At 37.3% G+C, this 13,287-nt stretch overlaps 1 protein-coding gene across 2 annotated transcripts in view; it reads left to right on the top strand.

Moving 5' to 3' along the window:
• Window positions 1-82: 82 nt before the first annotated feature.
• The window catches only part of esyt2b (extended synaptotagmin-like protein 2b), a 41,600-nt gene continuing 28,395 nt past the window's right edge, over window positions 83-13,287 (top strand). The window contains exons 1-5 of one of the 2 annotated variants that reach the window (XM_084107649.1): window positions 83-928; window positions 4,457-4,498; window positions 5,586-5,720; window positions 11,238-11,314; window positions 11,401-11,473. In XM_084107649.1, the coding sequence (XP_083963775.1) occupies window positions 536-928; window positions 4,457-4,498; window positions 5,586-5,720; window positions 11,238-11,314; window positions 11,401-11,473 (720 nt within the window). In that variant the 5' untranslated portion in view covers window positions 83-535. The remainder of the gene's footprint in view (window positions 929-4,456; window positions 4,499-5,585; window positions 5,721-11,237; window positions 11,315-11,400; window positions 11,474-13,287) is intronic. The other variant, XM_084107648.1, reaches the window with a different exon arrangement.

Raw genomic sequence — 13,287 nt, forward strand, 5'->3', positions numbered from 1 at the left:
CCCTGGTCGTATTTGGGGGGTCAGTAGCATCTAAAAGATCGAAAACCCCTGGTTGAATTAACAGTTAGGCTAACATTTGGGCATAGCATCGCTGTCGACGCCTCATATTGTTTGTGTTTTTTCAGTTGCTCAGGGTGGCGATTATGCGCTGTTATACTGACCTCTCGAGACCCGCTGTGTGTGAGCGCGCGCGTGCCAAGCTCGCGGGTGTCTGTCACAGCAGCAGCACGCGCTTCTTCACCTTCACAACACACCAGCCACACAACAGACGACAGCAACGACAACTGAGTTAGGTCTCTAGTAATGCACCGCTAGATATGTTTTTAAAATTAAAACAATGCGAATCATCTGCGTCAAAATGGACTGGTGTACGGGCGAACTAACGTGAAACCATCCTCAAATTGATTTAGTTGAGCGTTGTACTTGAACGTGGGACGGGATGGTCTGAAGTATCGTGTTTTACTCTCGAAGATTTTACATTGAAGCACAATGTTCACGTTTGACAGCAGTGCTTAACATTTTATCAGCGCCGTTTATGCTGAATATGACAGAGGACATTATGACGGCTGTGCGCGGAAATCTTTCTCAAACAGCTGGTGCCTCGGGACAAAAAGATAGCGGACAAACTGCTCCGATAAACGGGGCGATTCCTTCCTCAGCGGCGGAGCTCAGCGAGGACTCCTCGTCCTGCACCGGCGAACTGACCCGCACGTGGCTGCAGTTCGCCAAGACCTTCGTCATTATCTTCCCCATATATGTCTTGGGTTATTTTGAGTGCAGTTTTAGTTGGCTTTTAATCGCACTCACAATATATTTTTTTTGGAAGAGAAACACGAAGTGTAAGAACACGAGGCTGAACAGAGCACTCTCCTTTTTTGAGCAAGAGGCTGTTAAACAGGAGCTGGAGGCAACTGAGTTACCATCATGGGTGAGTTAAACTCTTCTTTCATTGATGACATTGGCTGTTTCAGGACATCATAGTCAGCACACTAGGAGGGCACAGACATGGAAACTAGAGGGAGTTTATATTTATAGTTGTTATAAAACTTCCCCTCATTAAAGCTAGAATCTTTAGTGAGATTTGATGACCCTGGCTGGGACAACTTGCCATAACATCTTTCCATACTTCTTTAGGCCTGGATGTGCATTATGTGTTAAGCAAAGTCTTATAGGAACTAAAGTTTGAAATGTGACATAAACAGCATTTCCTTGATCAAAGTGAATTCAAAGTGAAGCTTATGATGTTTAGTTTGCTGTCAATGTTGTGTCTATTCAGCAAATTGAGTACTTGAAACATAAATAAGTGTGGATCCCAGCTGATCCCATTCTGTCAGGCATTAGGCAGACCAAGTCTAGTCTTAATATATATACAACCATTATATTGAGCCTCTGCTGCTCTAATCTAAAGCCAAGTGGGTTAGGGATAGTAAATATGTTATGTAATGAGATACTTGAACCTGAAGGGTGAGAGCTAAAGTCAGTCTGTGTAGTTTCAAATGAGGATTCAGTGCTCTGCACTGTGTACACTGTTAAAAATGTTTGTATCTGTAATTTTTACAGAAAAAAATAATAAAAAAATGTGAAAGTAAATAAATTAAGTGGTTAACTGTAATTACCTTACCATATACTGTAAAAAAACTGTGAACATTGCATTTTTTTACATACATTTTGTTTTGTGCAAGTGAAAACAATGAATTACCATATAATTTACAATGAAAACAGTAAAAGTGTCACGTTTTGGGTTTTGTTTCTTGTTTTTGTCATTGTCATTTTTCTGTGTCTTGTCATGTGATTCCCTGTTTGTCATGTGATCCTGCCATGTGTCTTGTCATTGGTTAATAGTCTGATCATTGTTCACAGGTGTTCCTTATATTGTAATTAGTCTTTGTCGAGTATTGGATGTTTCCTGTCGTTGTTCTTGTTCTTTTTCTTGTTCTTGTTCTTGTCCTGAGTTTCCAGTTTGATGCCTCGTCATGCCCTTGTTTTATGTTTGATCCCTTTTTGTTAATAAATTGCATTTGGGTTCTCACTTCACTTGCCCCCAGTGGACTAAATCGTTACAAAAAGAACATGATTATATTTTATTTTAATAGTTTTGTTTCTTCTCATTTTTGTTCGGAAATGCTATTATGGTGCAGTACATTTGAATGTAAAAAGCAGATTTTGATAGTTCAAGTAGATTGGTAATAACATTATATCACTAAATTAAATACATGATAATTAGCTTTAAAATATACAGGCACCAATATGCCATCCCATAATGACTGAAACATTGTCAATGTAGCCTATTTTGTATGGTGTATTTCTAGGAACCACAGCTGTCAGTTTTTTTGTTTTTTTTTTACTGTAGTTTTAACTGGATATTTTTTATTAATGTAGATCTAGATCAGGGTTCACCAATCTCGGTCCTGGAGGGCCGCTGTCCTGCAGAGTTTAGCTCCAACCCCAATTAAACACACCTGAACCAGCTAATCAAGGTCTCACTAGGCATACTAGAAACTTTCAAACAGGCGTGTTGGAGCTGGTTGGAGCTAAACTCTGCAGGGACAGCGGCCCTCCAGGACCGAGATTGGTGAACCCTGATCTAGATGGTATTTGATGACAGTTGCTCCTTACCCCCCTTTACTAAATGATTGGCCACTCAATATGGAATTCCCAGTGATAAATTCAAAACAAAAATGTTTCATGTTTGCTTTTCCCATTCTTTAATTCTGGCTTGAGGCAACTTTCCTGTAGGCGATCTGATCAGATGTCTGTTGAACTGGTTTATGCTGATGAGTTTGAAGTTGTTGTTTTTTGAAACATTGTTTCAAGTTGTTGAAACATAAGAGAATGTTTCACAACAGTAGTGTTATCAATTCTATGATTATTCATTCATTATTTATTTCATGGCACTAGGCACCCAAACCAAAAAGTTTCTTTTGAAACACAGATGACTTGTATGTCCAGTTTCTCTCTGATTTCAAGGAAGTTTGTGATGTGTCAGGAAGATATCTTATCCTATATCTATAAACGGTTCTCTGGAAGTGTATTGAATGCCAGTCTTCTTAAGGAGACATGTTTCTATGATGTAAACCAATGAATGAAATCTCTTGCCTAAACTCTGTCTTCAAGCTTGTTCCACATGCATTGCAAAAAGTTCAAAGTATATATTCTTTCAGTTTACAAAACAAATCTAAATTAATGTAATAACTTTTTAAAAATGTATTCACAAGGTAGTATCCCCCCCCCCCCCCCCCCCACACACACAGTTTTATCCAGTTGACTTCTCTCTCATTAGTATGTCACAACAAATCAATATAGGTCTATTAATACAAAGACAAACCATTTACATCACAGGTTATCACATTCTCATCAAATTATGTCACTTTTAGTTCTCTATAGACTTAAAAAAAAGATCTCTACATTTCTGTGGCAAGTGGCAACTGTACAATCAACAGTCTCATCTCTAGTCAGGTTTTTTTCTCCAGTGAACATTCTCACAGATATCTCTCTAGTCAGTGAGGAGAAATCATGAGTGATCTCTAGTGACCATAGAAACATGGTTACCATGGGAACTTTCCATGTCTTTCCCACATATCATTAATACTAAACTAAATATTCAATATTCAAGCTACACCAACACTGTTTTGAGATGAAAATAAATTCAGAGTGAGTGCACTGCAGAAGGAAGTCACACACATCCACTTTTTCTCTTGAGATTACAATGATGTTACTTTTGTAGGATATACAGAAAGAAGTTAGCTTTATATGGGCAGGTGCCAAAAACCGTCTCTTCTCAGGTAGCCACTGTAAAAACAAATCTGTGAAATTTACGGTAAAAAACTGGCAGCTGTGGTTGCCAGAAATGTACTGTAAAAAAAAATATGGTGGCAACATATTAGGTTCTACAGATTTAACTTAAATGTACAGTAAAAAACGTATTCCATTAATTTATTTTATGTTAATATACCAACATATTCTAATATCTGTTTTATACCTTTGTAATGCACTGACAACCACCAAACACAGGTAGTGATAAGAGTCAGTAAGGCTAATGCAGAGTTGTAGTCAGTTACTGACCACCACAAACAATCAGCAGTCACATTTTACAGTTCTCCCTGAACCAAAACAATGAGCTTATGATGCGTTCATGCTATTTCATAACCGTAATTATGAAATGGCAACCCGTGATTTTCTACCCGGAGCTGTTATGTGCTTTGAGACATGAGGTAATTTAACGCAGTCTCTCATGACGCTTTGCAGACTCTGCTGTGTACTTTTTGAAGGAGGCGTGGCTTTGGAGACACTCTAAAGGGAGGGTGGGATCTCATGCTTTCAAAGCTCCAAAATTGCCTACCCTACCTTTAATACTAAAACCTATTTTTGTTGTTGTTGCTGTTTTTAAGTTAGGAAATGAAAAAAGTGCAATGTTAGTGTGTCATCTGCTCACTATCACAATTTGTCTATTTTCCAGGTTCATTATCCAGATGTGGAGAGAGTTGAGTGGCTAAATAAGGTGAGACAAGTATAATAATTCCCTGTCCTTCATCATTTTAAAATAATCATCATCCACCACTCGTATACTGTACATGTGTCTGCAGTCAATCTGCAATCTGATACTCGTTAGCAGTGTGATCTGTTTAAGTTATCTATGCCTCTCTCTCTCTCTCTCTCTCTCTCTCTTTTTGCTCTATTGGTTTTACACTGGTGGTGATATAATCCAGTTCGCTATGCTCATGTTATATTACACATACATAGCCATCATTTTTCACCCTCTGTGTGTAGCTGTGTAGAACCAGTGGCTTTTTAAAATATTAATTGTACATATACATTCAGAGACTCCCAGTCTTCATAAAACATGTCTGATTTGAATATTTCATTGGCATCTTGCCCAGCGGTGTAATTTATGTACCTGAATAGCCTCATTCTTCTGCAAAGTATGTCTGCAACATTCAAAATCATGCAAATCTATTTACATGAAACTGCAGAATCACTCATGTTTTTAAACATAACAAAAGTGAGAAGGATACAAACTCTTATTGTACTGTATCATACTAATATTACAACCTAAATATTCATACACATGCATTTTGAAATTTTGTGATATACATACAAATGTAAAAATATTGTTCTATTCAGTCTCTTTTTTTGTCAGACTCTAACTTACTTCAAAGGCTTATAGATGTTATTTCTTTGCTTTCAGACAAGCCATTTGTCTTTCCAGATTTAGTTAATTCTGTTTGTGCCATTCCAGTGTGGGTACCTGTTCTGTTTTCATGGGGAATCCTTTCCAAATGCTTAGAATATTTACAGTTAGTCAAGTTATAACATGTCCTCAGGCCTGTTTAATCAAAACCTGTGTACCTTTGTGTGATCGGTAACCTTGTTGTGGAAAAAAAAATATATATTACACACAGTGAAGAATTTGTTTTTAATCAGATGTAGTCAGGAGAGTATCAAACAACAGTTAAAGTGCTGTGGTGACTAGTGAGTTTTGAATTGACTTATTTACCATATTCAAGTCAGTAGCAGTAAGGAATGAAGATGCCTTAAGTACCTCAGTTTTACTCAGTTGTTGAGCAGATACACTCTTTGCCTTTCAGACGGTGAAACAGATGTGGCCTTATGTGTGTCAGTTTGTGGAGAAGCTGTTTAAAGGAACAATCGAGCCAGCCATCAAAGAAGCCAATGCCCACCTCAGTACATTCAGCTTCACCAAGATCGATCTCGGAGATAAGGTACCCTTACGGAACAAAAATATATGGGAATATACTGCAAAATATAATGCGATAGTGTATAATGCGAAACTGTTAGTGTTTAATGTTCTATTATTTTGGAATTTAAAAGGATTTCTGGTATGTCTGAGTTTTTGGGGTTACCATTGTGCTATTGTGCTGAAGAGTATAGAGCCTGCGGTGAGGTTGACGACTGGCCGAATACCATAAAGACTATTATTACTATATTTTAAAAGTAATGGCTGTGCACTCCTCAGCACAGTGATAGTCTCTTGGCTAATTACTTTAGTACATGCAGGTATGCTTGTGCTTTTGTTAACTAGCTTGAAAATATGAAACATTTATAATGTAAATAATTTAAAAAAAGAAATATATTACATTATATATAGTCTACATTATATTACATTATATATATATATATATATATATATATATTATATCTCTATGTGTGTTTATGCTGCATGAGTAAATATCTGCAATATATTACACATGCAGTACCATATCTGATCACACATCGATATATTATGAAGTATATTACTGAATATAAAATTATGTAAATTATGATATATTAGTAAATATATTGTCACATATTTTTCAATATATGAAAAGCGGCAATTCCTTATGTATTATTCAATATATTGTAATGTATTAACACAATATATTATTCTGTATATTTTCAAATATACTGTTAAACCATTTAATATATTAATCATTCAAATGTGGGAAATATATTTTCTTTTCATAAGGGTATGCACGTTCACAGAGTTCTCAGGGCTTATGAACATTCATCTCTCACAGAGGCCATCCTATTAGAGAACATGTAAATGTCTGTTCATGACAGCAGTCAAGCTTTGACCCAAGCTTCTTTTTTTTCAGAGCTTTGACCCAATATGACCTACACTTTATACACAAAAACACATCGCATACTCTTTCTTTTTTTTTTTGGCTCCTTTCCCTCTGGATTAGCCTGTGATTTAACATACCCTGGTATTTAACCCCTCTGTGTGATAGACATGAGACAGACGTCATGAGTCTGGCTCTAATCTTGGCTGCGTCCGAAAGCTATTGCTTGAAAGCTTGGAATGCTTCCTTCAGAGAACACATTCCAAGGTAGGAAGGCATCAAGGCATGTCCGAATCCAATGTTAGCTTGACTTCCTGTTTCCTGAGATACCTTCTTCTGATACATTTTTGAAGGCAGCATAGATGTTCAGTGTCCTTCGCTGCCTTTAATATCTCACAATTTTTTGGTTTCCATTCCATGACAGTTGAGCTAAAAAATAAAGATGGTGTCTGAAAGTTGCAATTGGTGGTCAGTTTGTGTGTAAATGTTTTCCATTTTTGATGTAATTTCTAACAATAAATTACTATTACAGTAATTAAATATTTGCATAGTTATCACCAAAGCTCGTTCTATTTTGCTGTAGATCATTAAACCGTTACGCTGCCTCAGAATCCGTTTCGTGAGCTACCTTCATGCGCAAACACTGCCTGCATAGTCACTGCCTGATAAAGCAGCGAGGCAAAAAGTCAGCTGCCTAAGTTTTCGGACGCAGCCACTGTCTCTGCCCCCTCTTCCCATTATTTCCTGTGCTGTCACCACTATTAATTAATAATAAAAAAAATATTAAAAGAGAAACCAGTGGATTCAGCCTAGCCCATTCACGCCTAGCATGCGTACACTGCTCGTGTATTATTGAAAGAATTGTCAATTATTGTCAATTTGTTCAACTCAACCTCAATCAAGGAGTTTATAGCCATAAAAATATTTTAGCTGTATATTTTTATACTGTGCAGAATATTCATATATTTGAAGGCACAATGGAAGTACAGAATGGCATGCTGTTGTACTCCATCACAGAAGGTTTTATTATCTCTAACTTTCAAAGACCAATAATTAGATTCCGTCTTCCCATCTTAGGTTAACTGCACATCAGAAGTGTTAACTTTTATCTAACCTGATTTTGTAGATATGTATTGTGTATATTTTTTTATTCATAATTTTTCTACATTTTGTCATGCCTTTAGTTAGGAAAATGGCCAGCTACCCAATCGGAGCTAATCACATTGTGCTGGTGTTTTTGTGTGAACACCTGGGGCCTGATGTACAGTGAGGAAAATAAGTATTTGAACACCCTGCTATTTTGCAAGTTCTCCCACTTGGAAATCATGGAGGGGTCTGAAATGGTCATCGTAGGTGCATGTCCACTGTGAGAGACATAATCTAAAAAAAAATAATCCAGAAATCACAATATATGATTTTTTAACTATCTATTTGTATGATACAGCTGCAAATAAGTATTTGAACACCTGTCTATCAGCTAGAATTCTGACCCTCAAAGACCTGTTAGTCTGCCTTTAAAAGGTCCACCTCCACTCCATTTATTATCCTAAATTAGATGCACCTGTTTGAGGTCGTTAGCTGCATAAAGACACCTGTCCACCCCATACAATCAGTAAGAGTCCAACTACTAACATGGCCAAGACCAAAGAGCTGCCCAAAGACACTAGAGACAAAATTGTACACCTCCACAAGGCTGGAAAGGGCTACGGGGAAATTGCCAAGCAGCTTGGTGAAAAAAGGTCCACTGTTGGAGCAATCATTAGAAAATGGAAGAAGCTAAACATGACTGTCAATCTCCCTCGGACTGGGGCTCCATGCAAGATCTCACCTCGTGGGGTCTCAATGATCCTAAGAAAGGTGAGAAATCAGCCCAGAACTACACGGGAGGAGCTGGTCAATGACCTGAAAAGAGCTGGGACCACCGTTTCCAAGGTTACTGTTGGTAATACACTAAGACGTCATGGTTTGAAATCATGCATGGCACGGAAGGTTCCCCTGCTTAAACCAGCACATGTCAAGGCCCGTCTTAAGTTTGCCAATGACCATTTGGATGATCCAGAGGAGTCATGGGAGAAAGTCATGTGGTCAGATGAGACCAAAATAGAACTTTTTGGTCATAATTCCACTAAACGTGTTTGGAGGAAGAAGAATGATGAGTACCATCCCAAGAACACCATCCCTACTGTGAAGCATGGGGTGGTAGCATCATGCTTTGGGGGTGTTTTTCTGCACATGGGACAGGGCGACTGCACTGTATTGAGGAGAGGATGACCGGAGCCATGTATTGCGAGATTTTGGGGAACAACCTCCTTCCCTCAGTTAGAGCATTGAAGATGGGTCGAGGCTGGGTCTTCCAACATGACAATGACCCGAAGCACACAGCCAGGATAACCAAGGAGTGGCTCTGTAAGAAGCATATCAAGGTTCTGGCGTGGCCTAGCCAGTCTCCAGACCTAAACCCAATAGAGAATCTTTGGAGGGAGCTCAAACTCCGTGTTTCTCAGCGACAGCCCAGAAACCTGACTGATCTAGAGAAGATCTGTGTGGAGGAGTGGGCCAAAATCCCTCCTGCAGTGTGTGCAAACCTGGTGAAAAACTACAGGAAGCGTTTGACCTCTGTAATTGCAAACAAAGGCTACTGTACCAAATATTAACATTGATTTTCTCAGGTGTTCAAATACTTATTTGCAGCTGTATCATACAAATAAATAGTTAAAAAATCATATATTGTGATTTCTGGATTTTTTTTTTTAGATTATGTCTCTCACAGTGGACATGCACCTACGATGACAATTTCAGACCCCTCCATGATTTCTAAGTGGGAGAACTTGCAAAATAGCAGGGTGTTCAAATACTTATTTTCCTCACTGTATAAATGTTGGTTATGCACAAAATGTGCATAAATATGTGCGTATGCAATTTTCCACGCACATATCGGGAATTATAAAAAATAAACTAGGCGTAAATATGTGCGCACCGTACGGACACTCTAGACCGTGGACTGAGCAAAGTAATGAGGTAAACAGAATGATTTAAAAACTCAGATTTTTGATTAAATATTGATTAAATATTCCACTCTCATGGAGTTAAGCACCAAAATTACATGAACTCATACAATGAGGATTGCTTGCTGCATGATAAATCCGCTTTAAATTGTGTTCTAAATAGCAGAACTCACGTTTTGAGAAAATAGTTTTGGCCGAATAAGGATCAATGTTGCGCACTTAATGCGTTCAGTAATCGGACGGTCCATTCATCCATTTGACTTGGTCTGGTGACACAGTACTGTACAACCTGTGCAGCATGCAGGTGCTGTTGGTGTCGTGTGCAGACAGACAGTAGCCTAATGGTCAGAGCCCTTTCATGGTCTTTCCAATATTCTGAAAAATACTAATGTATTTGAAGGAGTTTGAAGGAAATAGTGAGATATGTACGTTTTATTTTTAAAATGTTTTGTCAGTGAGTCAATTATTTACACTGCAAAAATAAGGCCTATCTGTTTCCATTATAAAATGTATAAACATCCTAATATATATGTTTACCTTGTAGGCAAAATTGCATAAATTTGATGTGTTCAAATTAAAATGTAACAATTAAAAATACTAAGAAAATAACTCTTTTTATACAATTTTATTTATTTATTCTAAAACAAGACAAGGATAGTGAATGATTTTTTGCAATGCAATGTGACAGCACAAATGGCATTTATAGTCATATTTTCCAAATGTCTTGTATCGTTAAACATGGTATCACGTGGATGGGAATATTCATATGGAAATGATATGCAGATGAGGATATGCATAGTAAAACTAGGCGTTGTATGCTCCATATGGTTATTTCGGGGAGGAGAATGAGATACATGTATGCACAATCTCTTCTGCTGACTATGTTTTAAAAATGGAATTTTGCACAGGTTCTGGCATACGCATGGTTTTATAAATCTGAAAATTTGACTATGCATACGCACACTTTTAGGATGAAATCTACGGAAAGTTTTATACATGAGGCCCCAGGTTACGGCAGTGGACAGCCTTTCTGCTCTTAAAGCCTTTGTAAGAAGAGACTGTGCTTTAGCAGACCACTGCTATAAGAAACGGTACACACTTCACACAACTGTATAAATATAACTAAGCATTAATTCAAAAGCACCTTCAATCATTTAATTATGAAAATCATGTATTTGGCTTATGCAGCAGTTCACAATGGGATTTGATGCTATTACACCCTATGAGGGCATGAAACAGGCATGCATGGTGTTGGCTTTTATTCAGCAAGTCAAATTTATACACAAATTGTTCACATCATTTTTCCGAGGCAATGTATAAATAAGTGAATTGAAAGCCAATACCAATTGAAAGAATAATTTCTGATAATATTCTGATAATAATACATTGATCTGTATAGTCTGAACGATGTTTCATTTAAAAGACTGTATGTTATGTTAAGACCATCTTGCATATTTTATTGAAGACAAGACATGGCTCAACTTCTTGCATTAAAAAGCTTCATATTGCATCAGGAGTAGGAAGGTTGACGTAAGAAATTTAAACCTTTTGGAAAAGCTGATCAGCTGTCAGATGGAAATAGTTCATGTTGTCAGGGCTCTGTGGAGGAATGCATACGGTTAAAGAAATGGCAACCCCCCTGACGGGGCATCTGTGCTCATCTGTGTCACAGCCTCTCAGGATCAACGGGGTCAAAGTTTACTCTGAGAACGTGGACAAACGACAGATCATCATGGACCTTCAGATCAGGTGACATCACTTTGATAAGCCTTTCTGACATCTTTTGATCATCCTGGTTGTGCCACGTTTTTTATTATTTGTCCGTTCTCTTACAGCTACGTTGGAAATACTGAAATCGATGTGGATATCAAAAGGTACTACTGTAGAGCGGGGATCAAAAGTATACAGGTATATTGTTATATTTTCTCATAAAACATTTAAGAGTGAGATTCTCTTCTCTTGTACCGCATAAAGCAGTAGGATTGCATTTTCCACTATTATTTATACACAACGGATATACAGCAGCTCTGTTATGGCATCTTCCATTGAGTTTGTCTCCATGACCCAATGGATTATGCTAGCCAAGGCCAGAGAATTAATTTGTTGGATACAGAGAAGCTCTTTCCTATATTGTGATGCAACCACGTGTTTCATGGAAGGAATTCCGTGAACTGAACGGAGCCTATTTTTACAGAAAGGGTGTGTGTATTTATAGGAAGGCGTGTAACCAAATACTGAAATGCCCTTGTACTGTTTGTAATGCAGGATCAGACATATACATGCATGCTCACACAATGACAGTTTTGTGCATGATTAATGGAGCTATTTCATTCTCTCACATTAAACACGTAGTAAGGTAATCTCTTTGTGTGACAGCATGCTGTGTTTATGTATGATGTATTTTTTTTTTTTTTACTGTACAAGGTCTAAAATACCTAGAGAGATATATCTGTTAGCATTCCCATTCATGTCTATGATAGTTCTGAAGTATGAGACCTGGAGGCTGCCATCTTTACTTCGTGGACACTCAAACAATTGAGACAAACAATTGAGATATAATTTAAAAAAATAACAGTCCATTTCATAATTTTAAGAGCCCTCATGCAGTAAAATAATTAGTCACTGGTAAAAGATGTACAGTCATTTTAATGAAAAACTTTAATGTTACAAGGTGTCATGAAATTGTTGGAATACGTGTATTCAAATTGTGTATTCAAATTATTGTGTAAGTTTATATGTATACGGCACCTTTCATATGCAATGGTAATTCAAAGTGGTTTACATATGAGTGATTAAAAATAATCATAAACAGTACCCAAGTAATAAAAAATAACATTTAAAATGATTTAAAAATGAACATTTATTTAAAAATGATTAAACATAAGCAATAAAAAAAGAGTAGTACAGTAAAACAAATAAGAAAAATATTAAATTTCTGTTGACAAAATTTTGAACAGTTTTACAGTTCTGACATTTGGGGTTATTGGTTGCTTATTGTCAGTTCTTTTTCACTGATTATTATAACCATCTAGTGAGATTTTCACACTAAAGCCACTAATAAGTCAGAAAAAGCTAGGGATGTCCCGATCAGGTTTTTTTGCCCTCGAGTCCGAGTCCGAGTCATTTGATTTTAAGTATCTGCCGATACCGAGTCCCGATCCGATACTTCTATAATGCAAAAAAAAAAAAAAAAGAATAAAGAAGAGCGAAAAAAACAGATCCAGGATGTTCCTTATTTTTTATTTAATTCACCTTATTTTAACATTCAACAACTCTGTTAACAAACAGAGCACTTCTGTGAGGTAGCTTGAACAATCAAGTAATAAATAAATTCTTCACTTTTGGACTTTAGTGCAACAGTAAATATTAAAAAAAGTCTAATATATAAACAAATAGCACCTCAACTTAAAATATCCGGTAGGCATGTAAACAAATAAAAAATAAAAGTGCCACAGTGTTTGCAAAGCCAGTAATGTGCTTTTAGGAACTGCACTCCTAACTCTTACGCCGGTTTCACACTGCACTGTTAGCAGAGCGTGCAGCGCGTATTTTTTTCGCCGCCCATGTTAACAGATTAAACCAGGCTTTAGAGCATTCACACCGCACGCAGAGGCGGCGCGGCAGTGCGTAGCAGAGCAGAGCAGGAGTGCCGTGATCGTTTCGGCGCCGAGTCTATTTTTGCTGCGCCGCTTTTGCTGAATTAAAGTGACAATACATTGATC

The sequence above is a fragment of the Abramis brama genome (genome assembly GCF_963993115.1).
Source record: "Abramis brama genome assembly, chromosome: 3".
NCBI lineage: Eukaryota > Metazoa > Chordata > Actinopteri > Cypriniformes > Leuciscidae > Abramis > Abramis brama.